The sequence below is a fragment of the Malurus melanocephalus genome, unplaced genomic scaffold (assembly GCF_030028575.1).
Source record: "Malurus melanocephalus ecotype Western Australia unplaced genomic scaffold, MMel_1.1 scaffold_474, whole genome shotgun sequence".
NCBI classification, from domain to species: domain Eukaryota; kingdom Metazoa; phylum Chordata; class Aves; order Passeriformes; family Maluridae; genus Malurus; species Malurus melanocephalus.
Genome location: NW_026623706.1, coordinates 271,349 through 295,212, shown reverse-complemented (window position 1 = coordinate 295,212; position 23,864 = coordinate 271,349). Strand labels below are relative to the sequence as shown.

General features: G+C 39.7%; 1 protein-coding gene across 1 annotated transcript in view; it reads right to left on the bottom strand.

Annotated features, from left to right (window-relative positions):
- Positions 1 to 886: 886 nt before the first annotated feature.
- The window catches only part of QSOX2 (quiescin sulfhydryl oxidase 2), a 25,150-nt gene continuing 2,172 nt past the window's right edge, over positions 887 to 23,864 (bottom strand). Inside the window, exons 2-12 of the mRNA XM_057380876.1 lie at positions 19,765 to 19,865; positions 18,928 to 18,976; positions 17,935 to 18,040; positions 17,647 to 17,737; positions 16,176 to 16,321; positions 15,593 to 15,736; positions 13,697 to 13,826; positions 11,722 to 11,844; positions 10,521 to 10,671; positions 6,868 to 7,056; positions 887 to 4,715 (exon numbers count right to left, since the gene is read on the bottom strand). Of these exons, the coding sequence (XP_057236859.1) occupies positions 4,165 to 4,715; positions 6,868 to 7,056; positions 10,521 to 10,671; positions 11,722 to 11,844; positions 13,697 to 13,826; positions 15,593 to 15,736; positions 16,176 to 16,321; positions 17,647 to 17,737; positions 17,935 to 18,040; positions 18,928 to 18,976; positions 19,765 to 19,865 (1,781 nt within the window). The 3' untranslated portion in view covers positions 887 to 4,164. The remainder of the gene's footprint in view (positions 4,716 to 6,867; positions 7,057 to 10,520; positions 10,672 to 11,721; positions 11,845 to 13,696; positions 13,827 to 15,592; positions 15,737 to 16,175; positions 16,322 to 17,646; positions 17,738 to 17,934; positions 18,041 to 18,927; positions 18,977 to 19,764; positions 19,866 to 23,864) is intronic.

Genomic DNA, 23,864 nt, shown 5'->3' with positions numbered 1-23,864 from the left:
ACGGCAGCGCCGCGACTTTCCCCCGCTCGTGGGGGCGGCCGGGGAGCCCCCACCGAGTCCCCGACCTCGTGGAACCCACCCCGGGGTGCAGACCACCCTCCGGTGCTGCCGGGCTGAGGGTTGAGGCAGGACTGACCCCTGGGATGGTTCATCTGGCCGGGGACACGCTGCGGGACTGCTCAGCCCTGTGCGGCTGGAAAATAATGCACTTTGGGAGAGCTGGAGACCCCAAATAAAGCACCCAGAAATGCCAGGCTGGAACTGAGTCCAGGTGCTGCTGGAGTGTGACCTGTCCTGTGCTGCAGTGACACCAGGGACCGCCAGCACCAGCACCGGCCCTCCCCAGGGCCATGAGCAGCTTTGGGGGGCGGCTGATGACCCACACGGTCCCTTTTAAGCTCGGTTTTTAAGTGGATTTAGTCTGAGCCTCTAAGGAAGCTCTGTTAGCAAACCCCTGTGTGGTGGTGCCCGTTCTCCTGGGCAGGGGGGTGACCAGGGGCTGTGTCCCACTCAGGACCACCAGTGGCACCTGCCAGCCCCGTGGTGTCACACAGTGACTTCCAGGACCCCACAAAAGCCCCSTGTGCTGATCTCTCCCTGCACATCCTCCTGTGCCCTCCTGCTCAGCTCAGAGCAGGTTCCAGACCTGCCCATGGCCTTGCTCACTTTGGATTCTGTTAATAAAACCAACCATTAACAAAAACCAACCCACCCAAACATTCATTTCTTCCTGGTTTAATTTTCTCCTCTCTCATTCAGATTTCTGAGAAGTCTGGGTTTAAAAGACATCTCCATCAGATGATGGATTTGGTTTTTCAGGGACATGTTCATGAGCTGTCCTGGTGACAGAGTTCAGCAAAAAACAATTTGCAAACCCAGGTAAAGAGCCCAAACGCATCACTTTGCCCAAACATTTGCAGTTTATTTTAAACAAGCACATTAATTTACAATTTAGTACAAAACAGTCACTTWTCCTTCCATGAGAGGAATGAGACAGTAAAAACCCAACCAAACCGGAACAGACTTGGAAATGTCAAGTTATTGACTTCAAATAAATAGAACATTTAAATTACTGAAATGGTATCATCACTATTTTCAACACCTCATGTGCAACAACACACCTGGGACCTTGGTTCCCATCCAGTTCTGTGCAGGAACAGCAGGATGCTGGAAATAGAAAATCAGTTCTCACAAATAACTTCATGAGGTTCCTTTAGCACTGGCAGCTTTTGTTTCTCTCTCTCCTGGCACATTATACTCCTTTTATTTTAMTATTTACTATTTGAAAACATCCTGAGAGCAAAGAAAGCTGCATGAATTACAAAGGGCCCAGAAATCCCTCTTGGAACTGAGTGCCCCAAGCCCAGCACGATCCCCATAGGGAAGGGGCATTGCAGGAACCTCTGTGGACAACACATCATACAAATAAACCCTCTGACATCAAGGAGATGGGGCTGGGGACAATTTTTAAACCAGAAACGCTTTCCTGGCAGCATCACCCATCYCCCAGCACAGACTGTATCGTTACAGAGAAATAAAATGATATAATTTATCATTAGWAAAGACAGAAAATAAACCCAAGCAAACCAAGATTTACACAGGTGAATTCAAAGTCAAGAAAAACTTCCCAGATAAAGACATTGAAGTGAAAGCCTTGGCTTCACTGGCAAGAGTTGGAGCACCAACAAGGACATGCAACATCCTCATTTCATACTTTAATACTCTGGAGAGACAAAAAAATCCACTGAAGTTTGACTACTGGTTCATTTTGTGGTGTTTGCAGCAGGGAATGTGGAAGTTAATGGTGTGTAGCAACCTCCCCAACACCTTATTCCAAAACCACATTTGCTGGTTTTTAATGGCAAAATCATCTCTAAAAACTTCTAAAGCCTTTTGCTGTTATGTGCAGATGAAAATGAACAGAATGAGTCAAAGGTAACGAAACCAGGTCTAAATATTTGCTAGAATCCTAAACAGCAGCAGAAATGGCTGATTTTCTACTTGAGAATGTGTAAAAATACTGGCAGCAGGAATTAACTGCCCCAATTTCCCAGATCCAACACTGCTCTGAGRGTTAGATTTTCCTGATGTTTGGATATTCCTCTAAAGCCAAGTGTCCTTGATTGGGGGCTGAGAACACCTACCCAGATTAGGCCTCCCAAAAGGTACCTGATTTTTAAAACTAAATGTGCAATCTCCAGGTTTTCCTCTGCATGAGCCTCCCCATGGGGTCTCTCACTGGGTTCCAGCCCAAACCAAAGGACCCTGATGAGCCTGGACCCCCTTCCCCCATGGGCTCACCATCACTATTGTGCTTATAGGTTTCTCTAATGATGGGGAGTCATAAATTACTGAAGAGATGAGGCCCAGGATGGCTCCTTKTGCCAGAACTCTGGAATTCTGAGGGTTTTCTAAAGCAGCTCCATGGAGGATGCTCGTGGGRCAGGGCAGAGCTGCTCTCCAGCTCCACAGAGAACCTGGAGAAATTCCTGACATTGGAGCAGGAGCCATGGAGCACGTCCAGCAGGGAGGAGGGCTCAGCAAAGCACAGGAATGTCACACTGACAGTGCCATGGGAACGGAGATTTTTTCCTATCACATTCACAACAACCCCAGAAAATTGTTAAACTTGTTTCTTTGYGTGGATGTTATTTTGATAAATTTAAGCAATGAGGGACGGTGAATTTTGCAGCTCAGTTTTGTTGTTCCAAGTGGATGCTGCAGGAACTTATCAGAAATATTCAATTTTGTGAGCAAACATTTGATTATGAAAAAATAACCTGTGAAGTTTTTGTGCTTTTTTGTTGTCAGGCTTCAAACTTTCTATGCTGGGGCTTATGAGGGAAATCAGGAGGACACACCAATGGTATAAATACAGGGAATTGGCCAGGGACTCCTCATTCCTCCTCGTGTAAGAGGAGCCAGCAAACATTCAATTAAATTAAAAGTTGCAAATGTAGAATTGAAAGGAAAAGCCCTTTTATATAACATAATTAATCTGGAGAACTCACTGCCACGAGAAAACATTGAGGCCAAAACCTATTAGGATTAACTAAAGATTAGGTAATGGATAACTAGAACATGCTCAATTACATTGGATAGGATTATAAACTTCACTATCCAGGACGTGAATTATCCCCCCCAGCCAGGATCACAGGAACTCCTACTCCCAATGATGATTTTTGGAAACACCAAGGGAAGCATTAATTGCTCTGTTGTGAAGGAGAAATTCAATGGAAGAAACTCAGCATATGCAGATTTTTCAATCTGTTCTGCTATGGTAACACAAATCTTGCTGTCMTTTATTAAACATTTTATTTTCCTTTCCTAGAGTTTGTCAGGATTGGCTTCCACCTGGATAACACCATAATTACTCAGCTTTTTTCCTGGTTTATAAATGGAGTTATCCAATGCTCCATTAACACACCCAAAAATGGAGCAAGTAAAGCACCAGGTCTGAGTCTGTCCTTGCTCACACCTAACCTCCAATAAAATTTAAGCATTCAGATTCATAGCAATCAGAATCTGCTGCTAATTGTGCCCCCAAACTCATTCTAGTGGACACACAAACATCTTTGGCTGGAGTGCACCAGAGAATGGATGAATGACTTGAATGCTTCCTACTTTAAATATGCCAGTAAATAACATTTCAGAAAGTCACAGAGGTTTAGAATTCATTTAATCAGAATAGAACTCTTGTTTCCTGAAAAAAAAACACCATCAGAATTCCTGCTTCTCCCAATGAAGCGGCCAAGGTACCATTCAGAGGAACCGTTCAGCACTCGGGGAGGTGAAATCAGCTCTGGATGAATTAAAAAAAAAATAAAACCTGACTTGAAGTACACAAAACAATATCCAATTTCCTTCTCCAGCAGGCACAGTGGATTGCATAATGCAATGTTTACTCTGGAAATGAGTAAAGGATGTTGGTGGGAAATCATGGAAAAATCTTAACTGACAAATGCAACCCTCCCTTGTGAGGACATTGATGAGGCCTCGGGCAAAGCTGGGGATCTCAAAGCCAGCTCCACCCTGTTCAGCTGAACACCTGGGAAACACCTCGGGAAGAAAGGGGTCTGAAACAAGGAATACTGTGTATAAAATCCCTGATCATAAATATTAAAGCTGTGTCTGGGACTGAACAGCCACGTACAACGAGAACTCCTACACCGAGGAACGATAATACTTCACTTTCCAGCGCTTGGATCTCACCCGGAAAAAAAAGTACATGATCATTAAAAACAAGGATGATGCTACATAGAGGATGACACACAGACTCATGTCGAGGTTGGAAAATCCAATCCCAAGGAAGGACACAGCCTGCCTGGTCCCCTGGAGGTTCACGGATGCAGCCGCGCTTTTGCCGCTACCTTGGACAGCTCCAGCATTTCCCAYTGGTTTCTCTAACACCTTGGAGCCTGAATCTATTGGGATTTCCTTATCCTGGAGTTTATTTTCTCCATTTTCCCCGGGGTTCTTCGGCAGGTTTTTGTCTTGCACCTCCCTCGTGTCTCCCTGCTCATTGTCACTGGAGTCAGTCTGGCTCTCGGTGTATTTATAGAGGATATTTTCACTGCTGTAGTGGGACTTGAGGAACTGCAGGACTTGGTCTTCATTCCAGCTGTGCAGTCCTTTGATTTCCTCATGACATGCAGGACAAATGTCTGGAGTTGGCCACTGAACTTTGGGAAATTTGGGATCTTCTGTCAGATCACCTAATTAAGAGGAAAAAATAAATTAGAAGAAATGAGGGGGAATGAAGTGGGAAAGCTGCACCATCAGACACTTCAGAGGGAGTGTTTTCCACTTACAGTGAGGTTGGCATGAAAAGCCACAGAGCAGTAATGTTTGAATTAAACCAAGACAATCACCAATTTGGAAGTTTCCTCGTCAATTCTGACCCAGAACATTTCAAAATACAAACACTGAATCACAATTATTTCCCTTTTGTCACAGTAAAAAAGCTGCAGGTTTTCAATCCCAACCCAACTCCAGCAACTGCTGCTTTTAGAAGGCAGGGACACACAACTGCCTGGGCCCTGCAGGGTTAAACTGAATTATGGTGCAAAACAAACTGCTCTTTTCACTCGGTGCTCCTTAATCCCTGTTTTCTGCCTGGTCTGCAGGAGCAGCTCCAAGGCCAGAGGCTCAGATATTTTCATGTTTCTGTGTTGTGAACTATTCCATCCCAAGCTTGCTTTTCCACAGCTCTGTGTTATCACCAGAGCAAATTTGCAGCACTTTAAAATAATTCTCATGCTTAAGATGTATTTTTCAGCTAAAAAAAAAGCTCTTTAAACATGTAACACTGTCTTAAATTAGATCTAATTTTAACATTTCAGATGCTCACAGCTCTGGYCATGTTTCTGAGCTAAAAACTGTAGCTGGTGTCACACTTTGCTCTAAAAACTAATATTTAAAAATTTAAATGGAATTATTTTTTAGGGAAAAAACCTTCACCTGGCAAAAAACCTAATTAATTTAACTGTATAGTTACTAACGTTTAAAATATTTCTGAAATATAGATTCTATTATTATTATTGTTTTAATTGTTTTTAAAGGCAGGAAATTTCCCCATGATTTTGGGTAGAACACTTAAAAACATTTGTCTTCTTGACATTTACGAGCAAGAGAGCAAATTTGCTTTTTTATCCCAAAGATCACTCAGGAATCGATTTGYTTCAATAGAAAATGCAGAAACAAAATGTCTTACAGCAAGGTTACAAAGAGAAAGCTCCCTGTACTTTGTGTTTTCCTGCCAAAGAGGGAAATGCTGTAAATCCTGTCCGTTCTACAGCAACAGGGAATAATTCAATAGGGCAGAGCCATATCCAGCCACCTCCTGACCCACACTCCAAGGCTGCCCCAAGGTGTTTTCATTGACCAAACATCATTTCTCATGTAGGACCACAAATACAGATGCAGCTTTTAAGGGTGAAAATATATCACTGTCCCAGAGAGAAATTTTAGCAAACTTAAAAAGCATAATTTAACATTATTATTTATTCCAGTGTGTTTATACTTCTTACTAAAAGGGTATTTTAGCTGGCTGCTGCATCACCTAAATCAATATCCATGTGAGTTTTCCAATACCTTAATGTTCTAAATAAGTGCATTGCTCCACCACTTAGCAACTCCAAGTCCATGGGAGTTGCCTGTTCCTGTGTTCAGCCCAGCCATAGGAACCAAAATTAGGAGATGTTTTTATTTAATCTCTTATTATTTACTTTTTTTTTTCCTCCTCAGAGAAARGAGACAACTGATTTGTGCTCACAGTATTTAATACTTCATAAATCTGGGGAATTCAGCATRAGCATAATATGAACACAATGTGGCATATTTAAATTGTAACTAACGCTGMATTACCCAGATCCATAACAGCAGACAGGGATTTAGTGCAAAGAGAAACCAATTTTCTTTAGTGCTTTAGTTACCTGATACCCCCATAACAGAATGGATTAAACACAACCAGTATTTTAACAGCACTTTCAGTCGAACTGAAAACACAGGGGGCTGGAGGGGACACAGATTTCCTTTATACAGTGATTTTATTTTATTCTGCTGATCTGCCAAGAGTTGAGGCTCTTTTGTCCTGAGAAAGCCTCTTATTCAATTGACATTGTTTTCCAAAACTAAAGGCAGTTTTTAACATCTCTTTAAACTGTTACAGAAAGAAATGCCATTATTTTTAACCCTTCTAAGCAGCTAAATTGCTCCTTCTGGAGAAGGCTTTGATTTGTGCTCCACAAAGAGCCTCTCAGCAAGCAACAGGTGAAATGCCAGATGAACCCAGCTCTGAGAATTTCAGAGTTGTTTTTATTGAGTACCAGAAAGGCCCAGCTCTGTCTCTGGTGTTTCCTCCCTTACCTGCCAGCCTGTTGTTCACCACGTTGTGCTTCTCCCACAGCCACAGCACAGCCTTGTCCAAGCTTTTCACCGAATCCATGGACTCCTTGGCCATTTCCTCAAAGTGCTGAGCACAAGCCTTGCACCCAAAGAAGTGCTGGATGTATCTCCTCATGACCTGGAGCACAATCTGGGGGTTGTCCTCCAGACCTRCAAGAGACATTTGGCACAGTCTGAGCAAACACAGCTCCAACAGCAGAAGAGTGAATTGAGGGAAAAGAAAAGGAAAAGCTCCTCCATTCTTGTTCCACACAGTTGATACCTGACCTTACAGATCTGAAACGAAKCACTTTTGTGATTTAAAGTGGCTGTTTATACCAATACATACAATATATTTCGTGTACACAAYTGTGCTCAAAGTTACCCTGAAACGCAATAAAATAAAAGTCAAGTGTTCTCTATAGTGAAATTTCTTTTTTCAAAGAATATCTAAACATTTGAGGGGAAAAYCAAAYCTGGGTAACTGAAAACMAGAAATTATTTTAATCAGGAATACATTGTGAAATTGTTAAAATATGCAAAGTTCACACTGTGGGTATGTCACAACTCCTGWGGAAGTGGAGAGTTTCTCYAAGYTCTTGCCCAACAACTAAATAAATAYTTAYGTAATGCATTCACCACTATAGTCATGTCCAGGCACTAAAGTTATGGTGACTTTGCACTGAAAAATCAGGAGTCAAACCCCCTCTGGTGAGCACTGCACAAGGTGCCTGTGGTGGCTGTTTGCTCCTGCACAATTTGGAGGAATTAGGGAGCACCACAATCTCATTACAGTTATTAATTCCACGGCTTTTCTGGCAGGCTCTGAATGCCCAGAACAGCTGCTGAGTAGAATTTGCACTTTCAGGAGTAAATCAGGAGTTCCTCTTAAAATAAACACAAACACATTATTCTTCCTATAACATTCACACTTTTACATTACAGATAATGCAAAAGAATAATTAATTCATCAGGAAGACAAGGTCTTCACAGGCTGAGAACTTTGTGGCCTTTACTGTGCCAGAAGTAGCTCGTTACATCTTTAAGTGGCTTGAAAACCTGACATAATTTGTTGAAATCCTAATGGCTTCATCTCTGTCTCACAGAATTTCTGATTCATGCTTAATTGACCCAGTAAATTATGTCAAAATGTATTTAAAAAATGTACTGTGTGCTACCAYGAACACACACTTGTCAAATTAAACACATTTTATGGTGCAGATTGATCAAATTAGACTCCTGCTGCTGAACACCACGAGTAATTTACTATAGCTTTGTTTTTTTGGGAAAAAAAAATCATCCTCCACAGAACCTGCTCAAACCATCAGAGCACTCATCTGTTATAGATATGGGAAATACATTAAGACTGTCATCAACACCTTTATTTAGAACAACAACAGGATATTCTTAAACACAGCAGCAAAAAGGAGTCTTTAAAGCCCAAAAGAAATCCTAAAAAACAAATGATTTCTCCTCAGCCATTCAATATCCCTGACTGAATAGACATGTATAAATAAAAACTACGAGATTAAAGCAGATTAAATTACTGCATGAAAAGAAAGGCTGAAAAAATTATTTTGGAAGTTGAAATGAATTTTAAGCAGAACAGTTTTAACATTTATATTGAAATAGGTATCTAGGAAAAAAAAAACAAACCAACAAAAGTATCTACCAGCAAATTATCTCTTTGTGGAGAAACAGGGATCCCCACACAATTACAAATTGGACTACATCTGTTCTGCTGTGCAATGTTACACCCCTGAAAATTAGTTCTGGGGAGAGATCTGTCAAATTCAGCAACAGTTAAAAAAGAAACCAGATAATTTATTATAAAATCCAAAAGCCCGTCTTATTCACACCAACAGATCCTGTTATCYAAAAATACATTTCTTATAATTCAGTGTGCTCAGGAAATGATTTCTACAATGATTTTACACATCCTTGGCTGTGAGTTCTGTTCCTTTGGATCCCTCCTGCTCCCACTGCAGGTTCAAATTTCCCCACTCAGCATTAAAATGTACCAAATATAGACCAATAAAATCATTTTATCAAGAAAGCCCCAGCCAAGTTCACCCAGAGTGCCAGGCCCTYGAGCAGAGGGGACGATCAAGAAAAACACATCTGCTTTAGAAAGAAAACAATTGCAAAATGGCTCATTTTGTTTGTTTTTCTTTTATCAGCCCCGAGATGAATCTTCTATTAACATCTGCCATGTATCATCGTGTAATCCTCCTTTTCTCTTTCCTCCCAAACTACTGCAATTCAGGGTAACCCTAATCTTTAAAGTGGACAAGAAGCATAAAACCCTACCTGTGGTGGGAAGGATTAGGGAGTACATCATGCTTTTTAGTAGATGGGATTTAAACAAGCAATAAGGAGAGGAAAACCTCCCAAGACATAATCCCACAGTCTCAGACTGACCCAATTCTTTCACCATAAGAAGTGATCATCACATATCTGGCCCGATTTACAGCCAGGGTTAACTGTGCCAAAGAGTTCTCAGGTCCTACAATGTATTTTTAACTTCAGGCTCATGCCTGAAAYGCATAATTTGAGGTGCAATTTTGCATAGTTAAATTAAGGTTTTTTTAAAAAATTTTAATCAGAACACTTTGGGAYTAAAAGGGGAAATTTAACTTAGGCAGAATCCTGCTGAACAGCTCAAAATCATCCAGTGCAAACCCTTCAAACTCAATGCACTAAACTGAAGAAATTCAACCTGAATAAYAAACAAAAYAAAGAAASAAACAAAAATCAACAAAAGGATGATTTGCTATCAAAAAAGTCTATTCTGCAGGAGAATTATTCAGATTTGAAGGATTTTCACCCTGATTGCAAATAATGCCAGACAAATGCGTGTATCGATAATGTGAAATAATAAAATACTTTTTTAGCATACAATCAACAGCAGGCAAATTGCAAATTTCTGAATTTTATGATGTAGAATTCTCATATTCCTTGGAAAAGACATTGAAAAGGTTTAAAATCAAAACTAAATRGAACTGTAACCAAACAAAGCATGGTCCTGGCAAGAATAAAAACATATGAARGCCAACATTTTAGCATCAGTAATTCTATTATCACTGGGTGAGGAAAAAACATCATATATCCAGCATGTTCCTTAAACAGGAATCATCAGCAGAATATTAACACTGAGCTTCACAAGATGCTGCAAGTCTAAAAATAAGCAATTTTACAGAGTGCTGGCAAAGTAGTAAATCACTGCAGGGATTAATGACAGGTACATTCTGCTGAAAAAAAAGTCCCAAACAGTCATAGCATTCAGTATTTAAGAAATAACATTAGAGAARTATCAGCCTGTACATCTTTTATAGCTACTGAACTGTATGGTTAAACCTCATTTTCCTCAAATTTAATTCCCAGTGCAACCTCAGGTAACCYGAATCATTTTCATCCCTTTTCAGGGAGCTTAAAATTTCTTTGTTTGAAATTCTCCCTTTTTTTTTTTTCTGCTTTACTACTCCCAGCTTTAGGGCCACACATTTTATTTAGCACATTTCCAAGCCTTCCTGCTGCAGCCAAGCTCTGACCCCTGCTGGTGCAGCCCTGCAGCCACTTTTCTTCACAAATGGATTCTTTGAGGATTTATATCAGCTAAAATATCTGCTGCTCACCTGTGTTTTGCAAAGCCTTTGGTCTCAGTGCAGCCTGGACAGTGAGGGTATGGAACAGYTTCCAGAGGGAGCAGCTGTAGCCCCTCAGCTCTGGTCTGCTGCCCTGGCAGCCGACCCACTGCACMTTCTTGGTGAGAAATATCCCAGAAATCTGAAAAAAAAGAGATGTATTTAAGGTATGTGCTGCTCTGGGGGCTAAATTCGCACTGAATGGAGCAGCACAGCTGATCCTACAGGGAATTGAGGTGATCCAAGGGTAAAGAACACTTACTCATGTGTAAGACAAACAAATTTTAAAAATTCCTAAGTCTCAGATACTCTAAAGCATATTCATAAAACTCATCCCTCTTGGACATGGGAACTGTAATACATAACATAAATGTTYAGTCATTGACATCAAACCTATGAAAATGAATCTGAAAGAACACAAAAATTATCTTAATTTGTACGTTTTTTTTAAGAACACAACACACAAAAATATTCCTCCAGCTTCCATGGGCACATTGGAAATTCCCAATTACTCCACAAGGTTTGCACGATTCACTGAGGTAAAGCCTTAACTGGCTGTAAAATTCAGTATTTTTTCTTCTTAGAACAAACCCACTCCTTACTCATTGCACCCAAAATCCAGGGCAAGATTTCAGTTTCTCTCTCTGCTTCCTAAAACACACAGGAGGTTTTCAAATTTCAGACAAAAATAGAGAGGAAAGACTCACGTTGAAGTCTGTGCAAAGACAGCCTTACCACAATGCTTTGCCAAGTGGGATGGGATTCCAGCAAGGAAATTAAAATTTGAGTATTTGGGGAAACTCTTCAGGAATAATGCACCTTTCAGTGGGTAAATTTCCCATCACTTAAACTCTGACCTTCAAGRGAATCCTGCTGACAGCAGGCCCAGCAAAGGCAGGTCAGAAATATCCTCTGGGAATCYTGCATCCCTGGAAGCTGACATTAGGAAACAAGTATTGCTTGCTCATTATAAAACCCAGCCAGGATTGTGTGTGTTTCAATTTTCTCATTTCAATTTCTTCCTGTGGATATGTTTGTTTTTTTCCTGCTAATGATTTCACTTTATTTTCATTTTAACCTTCTTATAACTCCATTATGACTGAGGGAACATCAGTAAGTGATGTCTTAGATTGATATAGAATCTTATCCTTTCCTAATGCCGTGTTTTATGCTGGAAGTGGSAACAGCTTACCCGCATTTTGTTGTTGACCAGATCCAGGATAGCATCATAAGGGATTTTGTCTAATGGAAGGCTCACCAGCCACTCCTGCAAGGTCTCTAACAACTTCACCACAGGCTGACGGCCAGGAAAAAGCTGAGAAAAACAAAACAAAACAAGGAAGCAAATATTTTCAAGCAAAAATCTCATCAGCAGCAAGACACTTTTGGATTTATCTAATGTTTTTCCTGTTTTTAAAATGCTTCATTTTGTTTTCTGATGAGTAAATTAATTACTTGTTCTGCTTTCAGCAAAATGCCATCTCACACTAGCTTTTGCTTACAGAATTCAACAGGTTTTACAGGCAAAATGTTAAAACTGAAGCCGTCAGGAATGCTACAGAACAACTTGGCATTATATAGAATTTCAGATTAAAGTAATTCAGTTCAGAATGCAGCTCGAGTGTAACACCTCAGTGAAACAGAGAGGCTGAAATCCTTCTCATTTTTGGAAGATCAATCACAAAAAACAGCTCTTTTTAGTCAGATTTCTGCAAATTTAGGAGCTGGTCATTCAGAAGACCATTTTCTTTTTCATGTGGATAACAGTGATTTCCAAAGTGATCTGGAAACAGGGACTTCCTTAACTTGGGATTTACAGGAGCCACAGCCTGGCAGATGAGTGTGAGGAACTGTAAATCATTGGTAAAGCCATTATTTTACACAGAAATGGTATTTTGCTTTAATGAGGGCTGTAATTACTGTAGAATTAAGTATGACTACCATCCTTTAGGATCCTTCCAAAGGGAGTAGGATTTCAGTCATGAAAATTCCCCAAGTAGGGAATCAGGGAGGGACGTCTATGATGTTGGATTGACCATCACAGTAAAGAGARGAGCATAAAAAGTTTCCTAACAGAAACACCTGAAAATATGAATGAGAGCTGCAAGGAAAGTGTTACACAACTGAAAAAAATTCAAATAAAGAACAACAACCTCTGGTGTGAAAGGGCAGGTGGAGATGAGCAGGCACCTAAAAGAGAACATTCCCCATTAATCACCAACAGGGAAGCAAATGACATCAGCTGGCCAGGAGCCATCAGGAACAACAGAGGATGTTTTAGGATAATATGATGGAAAGATTACCACCACACTTTCTTAAAGAAATGAGGCCAGCTGGAGATTTCTGACCTCTGATGGCTGCAGGGGGGAGCTGGCTGGGTAAGAAACTGTCTGTCTGATTTTCAGATAAACCCAGATATTTGGAGATGGCTCATATAGGCCTTATTATGCCCATAAGAGTTATTGATTCACTTTTTAAAAATAAAACTTAGTGTTAGCTACACAGTGAGTAAATATAAAGAGATATTGATCATTTCAGGAAGATGGCATTATAAACCAAAATTATTTAAAATTTTTTCAACTCATATCACAAAATATATTATATATATTTTCTCTTAATGCAAATGTAACACATAAGTATTTTCAATTTTTACATGCTCAATTATATTCAATAGCTCAGTTATTTTTGAATACCTATTTAATTAAAATCAGTACCTCAATTATATTCAAAATTTAGACAGAAGCTACTAAGAACTCTAAATAGAACACCATTTGCCAAGTATGCATTAATGAAATCCAAAAGTCAAGAATRAAAAACAAAGGTTGCTTTAATCCCACTGAGTAACAATAGCTACTTATCCTGAAAATCTGCTAAATGGACTATATTTACAGTGTTTGTTCAATATGTTGCAGACTACTTAAGCTTTATTTAATTTTGAGCCCCCTAAGATGAAATTAAATTGCATTTTAACCCTGTAAGGATGTCAGAACAGCAAACAATATCTCAAAAAYAGCATTTAAACACAGACACCAGACTCTTTTTTAAGCCAGTGAGGACGCACATACTTAAACACTGTGCGAGACATTTTAAGAGACTTATGTCCCACAGTAAATTTTATGGCAGAGTCACTTTATCCTCACAAATAATCAAAGCCCAGAAGTGCCTACCTTGGCAGAGATGGTGACAAAGTCCTTGAAGGTTTTTAGCTCAGCTCCCTCGAGTGCCTTGTGYGTGGCGAGCTCCACCCGGAGCAGGAAATGCAATCCCGACTCAAGGTCAGCCATGTACAGCCTGGACCTGCAACACAATCAATCCTGAGCTCCTGCCACTCATTTCTTCACCACTCACACAGGAAAAATTGATGCAGAGGAGGAGAGGAGGTGTCATTAAAGCCCCACTTTGCACAGTGTCCTTTCCAGGATAGGGTGACACAGCAGGGACTGCTCGGTTCGAGTGTCACAGGCAGAGTGTGGACAACTGAGCCACAACCACACATAAAGTTCTTTTATGTTTGACTGAACTTTTTGCCACCCAACCAGCTTTACCTTGCAATGAAATTATAGSCCTGGTGTAAGGAAATTACAGCTTCTCTGTGGGCTGACCACAGACAGGAACAGGACATGCTCTGAACAAAGGGAGGCTTTTGTTCACAACAGTGGATTATTCACAGGGCAGGGGTGCAAACAAGACTGAAAATATCAGTGTTGGAAAGGACTGAATTAGAAATCCTCTCCCAATAGCAGCAGTTTTTCTTCAGGTCCTTTACTTACRAATTAAATCACACCAGCTCTTAAGACAAGAGTTATGATTGGTACAAGTAAACCACATAAACCAAATCAAACATTTTCAAAGTTCCTTCTCACAACCAAGTATCTTCATATCTAAACTCACTTTAAAAAGTACAAATGTATCAGCCACACAGCCCCAGCTTTCAATGCTTTCAGAAAACAAACTTCAGGCATTATGAGACAGAGCAATGGAACTGAACAAACAGAAGTTCACAGAGTTAACATTTCTTGTAAGGGTTTAGCAGCACTATTGTTTCTAAAACACATAATTTAAAAACAATCATTCAAAAACCTGGCTGGTCCTACCTCCTAAATAACATGTAGAGAAGAACATATTAAAAAACAGAATAATCTATAATCATATACACATCTATAACTTAATTTAAACTACAGACTTACTCTGAATTTATCTTCTTAATTAATAAAGTACTCACTTAAATCTTAAAAACCAGCAAAATTCTGCTTCAAGTTTCTTAAATAAAGATGCAGGAGGTTCTCCAAAAGGATCYTATTTAGAAGATACTTGGACTGGAGATTCGTGTGGAGATTTCACTTTGCTGGAAAGCAGCTCAATTTAACTAAGTTGTTTTGCTAACAGAATGTTTCATATGAAGTATTTTATAATAGACACTGAAAGAAGATGACACTAATAGTGTCTAGGAAAGGAAAATAAGTATTATATTAAAGCACTCAGTCCCACATCTTTTCCATTGAAAGATGCTGAGGGATTATCTCTCTGCAAAGGCTTTGCAYCCTTCTCTCAAAGAGGAAAAGAGGGTGAAGATAAACCTTAGAGGATTTGGGTTGATAAACATCTTTTACAGTGACTTTAGTGTTTTCTATTATACTTGCATTTGACAAGCCCTTTTTACTGGCCTCTGCTTTACTATTGCACACACAGAGAATTTCCTACTCAAATGTTACAGCTTGGCATTTTACTATTTATTCTTTCAGGGACAGTGATCACTTCTTTCAGGTAATGGGTGATAAGTCCTCAGTATTTTGAAGGCAATTGAGTATTTAACAACACTTTTGAAGAAAAACATTCCTTCCATAGCAATGAAGGTGTTTGCTGCTGAAATCAAAATACTGTAGCCCTCAGTAATTCCACCTGTGAATTGTCTGAAAAGCTGCTCACAACTGAACTGAGCAAAATGAAGTAAAAGATGGRACTGCACTAGGATTTTATAATAAATTACACCACAGCTTCCCACGAGGCAAGAAAAACTGTAAATTTCAATTACTATATTGACTAAAATCAAGGGCATCACTTACTTATCAAACTCTTTCCACACCTTGATTTCCGTGCTCTCCTCTTTRTTTTCTGGAGCAGGCAGCTGGAGTGGCAAAAGGAGTTTTTTCCGTACACCTGGCAGTGACTTTAAATATGAAGAAAAGAAAGACCGTAGAGGCTTCAAACTGCAAAAGGATAAAGAGAGATCACTTTGAATCTCAGCCTAAGTGMATGTCCAAAGCAAATTAGTGTGTTTATAAAATAAGATTTTCACTTTGGTTTATGTTCCAGGTGTGAAATTCCATTCAAAATAAGAATAAATAATCTGCATCCAAATGGCAGTTCACATTGCACAAGAAATGGGTTTAAGAATGTTGATGCTTCAATTATTTTTTCCACTTTTATTCTGAAGTTTTTTCTTTTCAGGAATAGGACAGTAATAAATTAAAGCTACAAATGGCCAACAGTGGTAAGCAGAAGTAGTATTAGGTCTTTTATTGATAATTCAGGAAGCACACAACTTCAATCAGTACAATGTATTGTTGAGGTGTCAGGATATCAAATCCTGACCTTTTTATAAGTTAAGTGAGCCTCCCCATAACCCTCTGACAGATAATTACTTACTTGTTAATTAATCCATGGCTGCCATTGGGCTGTATCAGGTAGCACGAGGGCACTGAGGTGATCCCCAGTTTCTCCAGGAARGGTTTATCAAAATTCAACGCTCTCCTCACCACGATGTTTTCATACTGGACCAAGTCTAAGATAACCTGGGTAATGAAAAGATGACATGAATTATACATTGTTCAAGRAATATCCAATCTTGTAGGACAAGACACATAAACAGGTGAAGTGCATCATCCTTTAAGGGCATCATTAAGCTGTTTGCAGGAAGTGCAGCTATGGCTGCTCCGTGCACATGAACAATTTCACTTAAAGAAGATTTACTCTTCTCTTGAAATTATTACTCCTATCTTCCTTTTTATTTTGTTTTTCTTGGTCTATCCTGGTCTTTTCCTCCTTCCTTGTGTCAGTGATGACACAAGGCCTCCTTTTTTTCAGCAGTGTGGGAAGGTTTGTCCATTTTGTCTTGTGTTGTAAACATGAAAATAATGCCATTTTCGGTTTCACTAAACTATTCTATAAACCTCAAATACTACATAACACTAGCAAATATCTTCATTCTGAAAGCAGACTCCATGTTAACCAAATTACTCTGTCTTCCCCTCTGACTGTAGATAATCAAAACAAAGGGAGTGTGATAAAAAGCTGAAGAACTTTATAACTCCACATTTCYTCAGAAATGCCCACTTGCACCAACACAGCTGCTTCCAGAGAACAAATGTCTGGAAGCAGTCTGCTTCCCAAAGTGATTCCCACTTTTGGCAGCACAATCTCCTCCACTCATGACACTGAGCCATCTCAGCATCAAATCTAATTAGAAACATTTTGCAGACACTGGATGTTTCCACACAGATTATTCCCAGATAATTACGCRATTTATTTTCTTCACTTATCCTGGATCTTGGCAGGAAGAGAAAAGGAACAGTTGTCTGAGCTAACAGCAGGCTCATTAGGTGGGGAAAGGATGCCCAATCAAATATTTTATTGGAAAGCAAAACCTAATGACTTCCACCTCCTCTGTGTTTCGAATTTTATGCTACCATCTTAATTTCCCAAAATTTATGTGAAGAAAGGGAACTTTCAGAGTTAAGACTACTCTAAACAGTAGACCAGAAGAATGAGCATTTTAAGTGGTTCTCTAGAGTAACAAAATAATAACATAATCTGACAATATGTTTGTTGTAATCTTTCAAATAATGAAAGAAAATTGTGCTAAGAATGGAATTGGTTAATTAACCTACTAAAACAGGAATGGAAGAAGTTAACATGACATCACATTGTTTTGTAAGCAAGTGACTCTGTGTGACTGAACACCACAGGCCTATAAAATCCCTGGGTTTTATGATTCCCCAAACATGTGTGACCTGCTCTAGTGCTGCAATCAGAGAGGTGTTGCTTGTCTAAATAATCTCAAATCCAGCTGGTTTATGGTAACATCCATTCACTCTGTTCCTCACAGGTCACACCTTACCTCTCGTCCAACGTAGGAGCTGTTACTTTCAAACACAATGGCTGTATAGTGGTGGCTGTTCTTGTCAAAAAGAGATGCAATATCACTGGACCTTTGAAGAAAAGAAAAGAAATTTAGCACAGAATGCAATACATTCACTGTCATTCATGGAATTTCCTTTTAGTCTCATAGTAGAACTGATAGCGAAAAAAAACTCACTCCATCTCTAATAGGAGAGAGTTTCTTCTGCAGTTTATTTAATTAACTGAGTAAACAGAGAGCAGCTAAAACTGAAAACAAGGAACTTACAATAATGGATCCAGTGGTGGGCAAGCAGGAGGTCTCACCTCCTGGGAATGGTTCTGGAGGAAGTCAATCATCATCTGACGAACTGTTTGCAGCTCTCGATCTGCTCCTGCTGGGAACAGGTTCCAAAAAACACAACCCTTCAGAAAACTGGGGAAAAATTACTCACGTGAAATTACTCACGCTTTTCTGGGTCAGGTTTTTAATTTAAATTTGGACTTGAAACCCAGAATACTACATGCCTGAAGAAGAGATTTTTAATCACAAATTAAAATTTGCCAAGGTGTATCATTCCTACCAAATGGTGAGGCTACAAAGCTATGGAACAAGAGGAGGAAATAACTGCAGTGTGAGAATATTTTATTGGCTTTAAAAGATCACATTAAAAAGCAGAAAATACCAAAAATGCCCAAAAGGTATAACTGAAGTTCCCKTGTGCAGGAAGGGTTAAGGGTGCAGGTGGTCTCTCCTCTGACCTCTGACCTTTTAAATGTTCATCCATAGAAAGGRACAACATTACTTTTGTCCCAGACAAACCACCTCAAGCTGTGATCCTGTCAAACACTGGGATAAGCCTATTTTCACCGAGTCACATCTGAATAGGGGCTCTCCCAGTGCAAGTCAGGATGCCTGGAAAGTGGCTGARGGATCAAAAGGCACCAGAGTCAGGATTGAGCAAATTGGATCTTGCGCTGATGAGGAGTGTGGTGAAAAAAAAAAAGATTTAAAAAATTAACAAGCCATTTGTGGAAATTAAGCGATACATTAAAAAAAGTTAGGAAAGTGATCCCTAAGTTCTTGAAGAAATGTTTTCCCTGCCCAAAATTCTGCCWAACGCTGCACAGRGTKCTTGAAATATTCTGYTTTAAMGAGCCATTTARTGTYCACCMCAWCCCTGTCCAAAGTGATTGACAGGYAAAGGGATTTTGCTTGTGTGAKGCAGCYTGGCTGACAGGAAAACTGCTCTGGGAGTTTCTTACAGTAAGATGYTCTTACCTTGGTAATTTTCTCCTGTTGTAAACTGCTTTGTAAATGCTTTGAAGTACTGTGTGGGAGAAAAGAGAAGTCCTTGTATCAGACAAAACCCACTTTAGGAACAAAAGAGTTTTTACTTTTACAGCTCTAACCACAAAATATTTTTATTTATCTGGTCAGAAGAGAGTTTTCCCTCTTAGCCCATGAGTTCCAAAATCCTTCTCACCTACCTGAGGGCAAGAGGAAAGATACCTTAATGCATAATTCAATAGTGTCTATTGATCCTTTACTGCAAACATTAACCCAAACACAAATTAACTGATCTCCAAATCAGTGCTACCAACTGTGTGTGYACTTGGAACATTATTCACATTTTCCCAACTCCCTCCAGTGGTTAAACAGGAGATYTAAGGGAGCTTGGCTGCCTTCTGCTACAAAAAGTAAAATGGAAAATATTCAGTGTCTAACAAAGATGGAAACTATAGTTTACACACAAAATTTTGAGGAGTAAAAAAAATAAATATTGTTCTCATTATCAGAGTAAAAGATCACAAATCCTACATCGAAATATCTCCTGCTCCTTCTGTTGTCATATACATGTAATAACACGATAGCTTCTRGAATGGTATGTTCTGTCAGTAAGAATTTTTCAGACTCAGAACTGAGGACTGGATTATTGCTCAAAACAGCTGCATCAGCTCTTGCATTCAGACAAAAAATCCTCAAATTAATGTTTTATCTGCAATTTTCTCAGCAAGGCCAAGTCCAGCTASAAAACAATGAGTTACACATAATCTTATGGTTTTAATTACTATAAAAATGCCTCATTTGCCTAAGGTAGGACATTCTGCCACTTACCCTAAAAGTTGGGTAATARTGAATCCCATATTCTTTGCACGTCTCGTAGTTCCCTTCTTCCCCACAGTCGAGCACTCCAACTCTAATTGCAGAATCCCAGTCTGGAAACAATGATATTGTTCAATTTTCAGCAGAAGTGACCATGGATCCCAGCTGATGAATTACCTTGCTTCCCATGGAAACCAGCAACAGGACTCAGAGATTCCAACGGCAGAAAAATCCAGTCCTCGGTCGATTCTCATTTGCCATTCATTTCTATCCCCCAGTGTAACACAATCTACTGATTTTTAAAATAACGAAAACCTCCCTGTTTTTCTTGGCTGCATCAGTRTTTTCAATGCATCTCAAATAGAGGAATCCCAACACACAATGCAGCAGATCCAGGGTTGAACCCAGGAAGATGACATCGGGGCCAAGCCAACATTTGCAAGGTACTGGATTGAATTCCTCAGCTTTTTCCATTAGCTGTGCTCATAAAATAGAGCACACAGAATGTGTATAACTGAATAAAAATCATCCAAGAGTTACTCTTCCATGTGCCTGCCAATTATAAACCCATAAATTTGATGCACCTTGTACTAGARCTTTTTAACAAGCTCTTAATTTCCTGAGAGGCCTCAGAATTACACACAACCCCCAGCTCATGTAGTGTCTCCTGAAAGCTGTATTTATCTGGCAGCATTATTCAGAAATGCGTTAGTTATATCCCCAAAAATACCTGAGTTTTACCCAGTGTTAAATCGTTGAGTTTGAGCACCACTCTGAGYATTCTTTAYAACAATAAACAMGAGAGTTCAAGTATTTTCATGAATATGCTTATATAACTTCAATAAAAGCTTTCAACTACAGCTTTTTCCTTCTCTTTTAGCTGGGAATTTATCTTTATGAGCCAGGCTCTGCTGCAGCAATCCCTTTAAGGAAGAACCCCTCCAGGAAAATCCTTAGTTACTTTTTAAAGCAATGTCAAATCAAACCAGCCGTRGGCAGAATTTGAAGGTCCCCCACAATTCCCAGTGAAATTTCAAAAGGACTAMAATTAAACCTGCTTTTATTTCAAAGAGCATGAAAGCTTCATCAAGTTCAAGAGCTGATGGACAGTGCTGCCTATGAAATTTAGCTTGACCTTTATTTGTCTTTGGAGGAGGCTGGGGCAGCTGATGGAGAGGTTTGTGCTGAACATGCCAAGAGCTGAGCGGGCACCAGGAGCAGATGGGCACCTATTCACAGCAGCACAAAGGACACAACAGCCCATTTCATCACATAAAATGCAAAATACAAAAGGAAAGTTTGGCTTCTGGGTATCTCCCTCATTCAACTTTCACCACTCCTCCTCTTTTTTCCACCTGTCTGGATCCTCCTCCACGCCATGAATAGGAGTTCTTTGAACACAATGCAAATTACCCAGCACAACAAAGCAGCTCCACCCCAGCAAAAAGCTCGGGTTAGAGAGCACCAGCTGGGGTGTGCTGCTTTGCATTCCTGCTCCTGGAAACGGAGCTTTTCCTTCCTAAGGGATGCCAGAGTTGCTGGAGTGCACAGCCTGCACTGGAGYTTCCAGTGGCACTGTAGCCTGGGCTGGCTTTTTCAAGATGCTGGTTAATTTTAAATTAGCATTAGTGGTTTTGAAATACTGACTCGCAAACGATGGGAAAGAGGCAGATGAGCGATGCATTAACCAACACAATCTCTGTTTATGCTAAACAAGTTCCAGGGATTGACAGGACTGTGTTGGACAAACTGGAATCCTGCAGGTGGGTCAAACCTCCCACTTGAAAATGCCACAGAGCACCAACCAGTGAATTACAAGGGATATACTTTMTTTTCATAAACCTTGAGCATCCTCTCCAACTGGGTGTTTTCCCTCAGGAAGTTTCACTCAGAGAGATAAAAGGCTCATCTACAAGGCACCTCTCCCTCACAACTACTTGAGAGCTGCTTGTTTTGACACTTGGCTGTTTCCTGAGATGTGACAAGGTGACTGAAGTTTCCCACCCTCTGAGTTCAAAGAACAATTTCTAGTAGGAAATAATCATTGCTGGATTTGTTATTCCAAATCCTGATCGGTGGATTGATTCTGTGTAAAATTCACATGTTGTCCTATGTGGGATTTCCAAAGGTTTGTTACTACACATAACTCCAGCCCACAGAAAGATTTATTCATCTTGTAGACAGAAAAAGGATAATTAACTTTAATGGCCATTTTGGCCACTGCTGTAATAAAATGAAATGTGTGATTTGGAAAGCAGCAGCACTGACTGAGCTTAAAGTCTGTTCTRAGAAGGAGTATCAAAACAAAAACATAAATTACACAAAAGAAAGCACTGACCCTATTTTTCAGAGGGATTATGTTCTGCTATGAAGTCTGTAATGGTAGTATTGCAAGGATTTAACAAATGAGAAACAAAAGGAAAATTAAGTAAGTCTATTAGCACAGGCCTTTTTTTGGAACAAGTAGTTGCACCAATTTAACTGGATTTTGCTTGGACACCAGATCAGCAAACATAACCCCAGTGGTTTAGGAATTCCCTAATGTAAAACTTGCATCTTCAATGATAGCTTTAATATCCTAACAGATGGGTATTTTTTAAAAAGAAATGTTGAGACAGATTAGGTGGGCAAAATGTTTYGGGTTTGGTTTCTTTGATGAWGCTACCAATGAAAAGTGTGACTGTTCTCAGTCTCCTTCTAAAATCCATTAATTCCAACTCAAAAATGGAAACATTTTTAGACAAATAACACCAGAAGCCAGTAGCATTTACTGGTTGTGCCAATGTCCACAAACATTCAAAATCCACTTTCTAAATGAAAATCTTCATAAAATCTCATTGGATTAAAGGGGAGAGAGGCTTTTAAGTGGTTGCAGTAATACAAATGCATAACAGCATTTGCAGTTACCATGACTGCAGAYGACAAAGAAAATATGTATTTGAAGAAGTCTTTGTAAGCTACAAAGGTATCACACTGCTGTAATTCTATGTAAACATGTTCCTGTCTTATTTTGATAAAAGCTCTGGCCAGTTTGGGCTCTTCATGATCTCCACTGCTGGGCTCAAACAGCTCCTTGTTACTTCACAGAAGGAGAAAATCTAATACTATTTTGGCYGCAAGCAGATCAAAGCAGTAGAGAAAATGTTACATAAACTTATGCAAATTAAACAGAAAAAAAGCTACTGGTTTATAAACAAACCCGTCATGCAAGTAAGGAGCATTTGAAGTGCTCTGAAAACCGTGACTGCTCTGTGTTCCTCTCCTTTTGAGTTTTTGCTCATCAATCACAATTTCTCAGCATGTGATGAGTTCATCAGGACCTATTTTTGGGTGGGTTTCCATTCCCATATATCTAAATGTACACCTAATACTGCTCCTACATTTCATGTGAGTTATTAACACTTTTCAGAGTGTCACAGAGCAGCTGGAGCTCTTCACACTCTCTCCARGTGAAACCATGAGTGCATTAGAACTGCTGTCTCCATCCTGGAAACATTTCTTGGGTGAAATGTGGAATTAAGAGTAGTTTAAAAGCCTTTTACACTGCTATATTAAGCATAATATTTCCTAMAAATTTGATCTCAGGTTTCCTCACYAGCAGTACTGAAYTTTAATCRATACCTGMGGGGCCTGTTTGTTTCCTTACATCTACAAATAGAGTAAAACACTTTAGCACCTGCCAAAAAAACAGAGCAGCCTAAGATACAGCAAAGCAGGCTCGTCAGCATAAGCTGTGGAGGTCACCATTTCTTCTAAAGTCACTAATTGATAAATTTGAAAACCTGGTTCTCACTTYGATCAATTTTTGCATTATTTTTCTCCCTTCTAGCCCATCCACACTGAATTTGCAAGATATAAACCAAATGTGTGCATGGCCTCTCCATGTACTCCAGATACTCAAGGAGTATTTGTCTATCCTCTGAAGCAAGCTGTTCTCTTTATAAAACATTTAGAAGATAAACATCATRCCTTCAAGAGTTCAGTCTAAACAAACCCCGGGTACACAGGGACACTTGCATGCAAACCCACACCTGGCTTGCTCTGTGTGCATGCAAGGTGATGTTTTACCCCTGGATTCCTTCCAAACCTTTAATTTGGAGTTGTACTTCCAC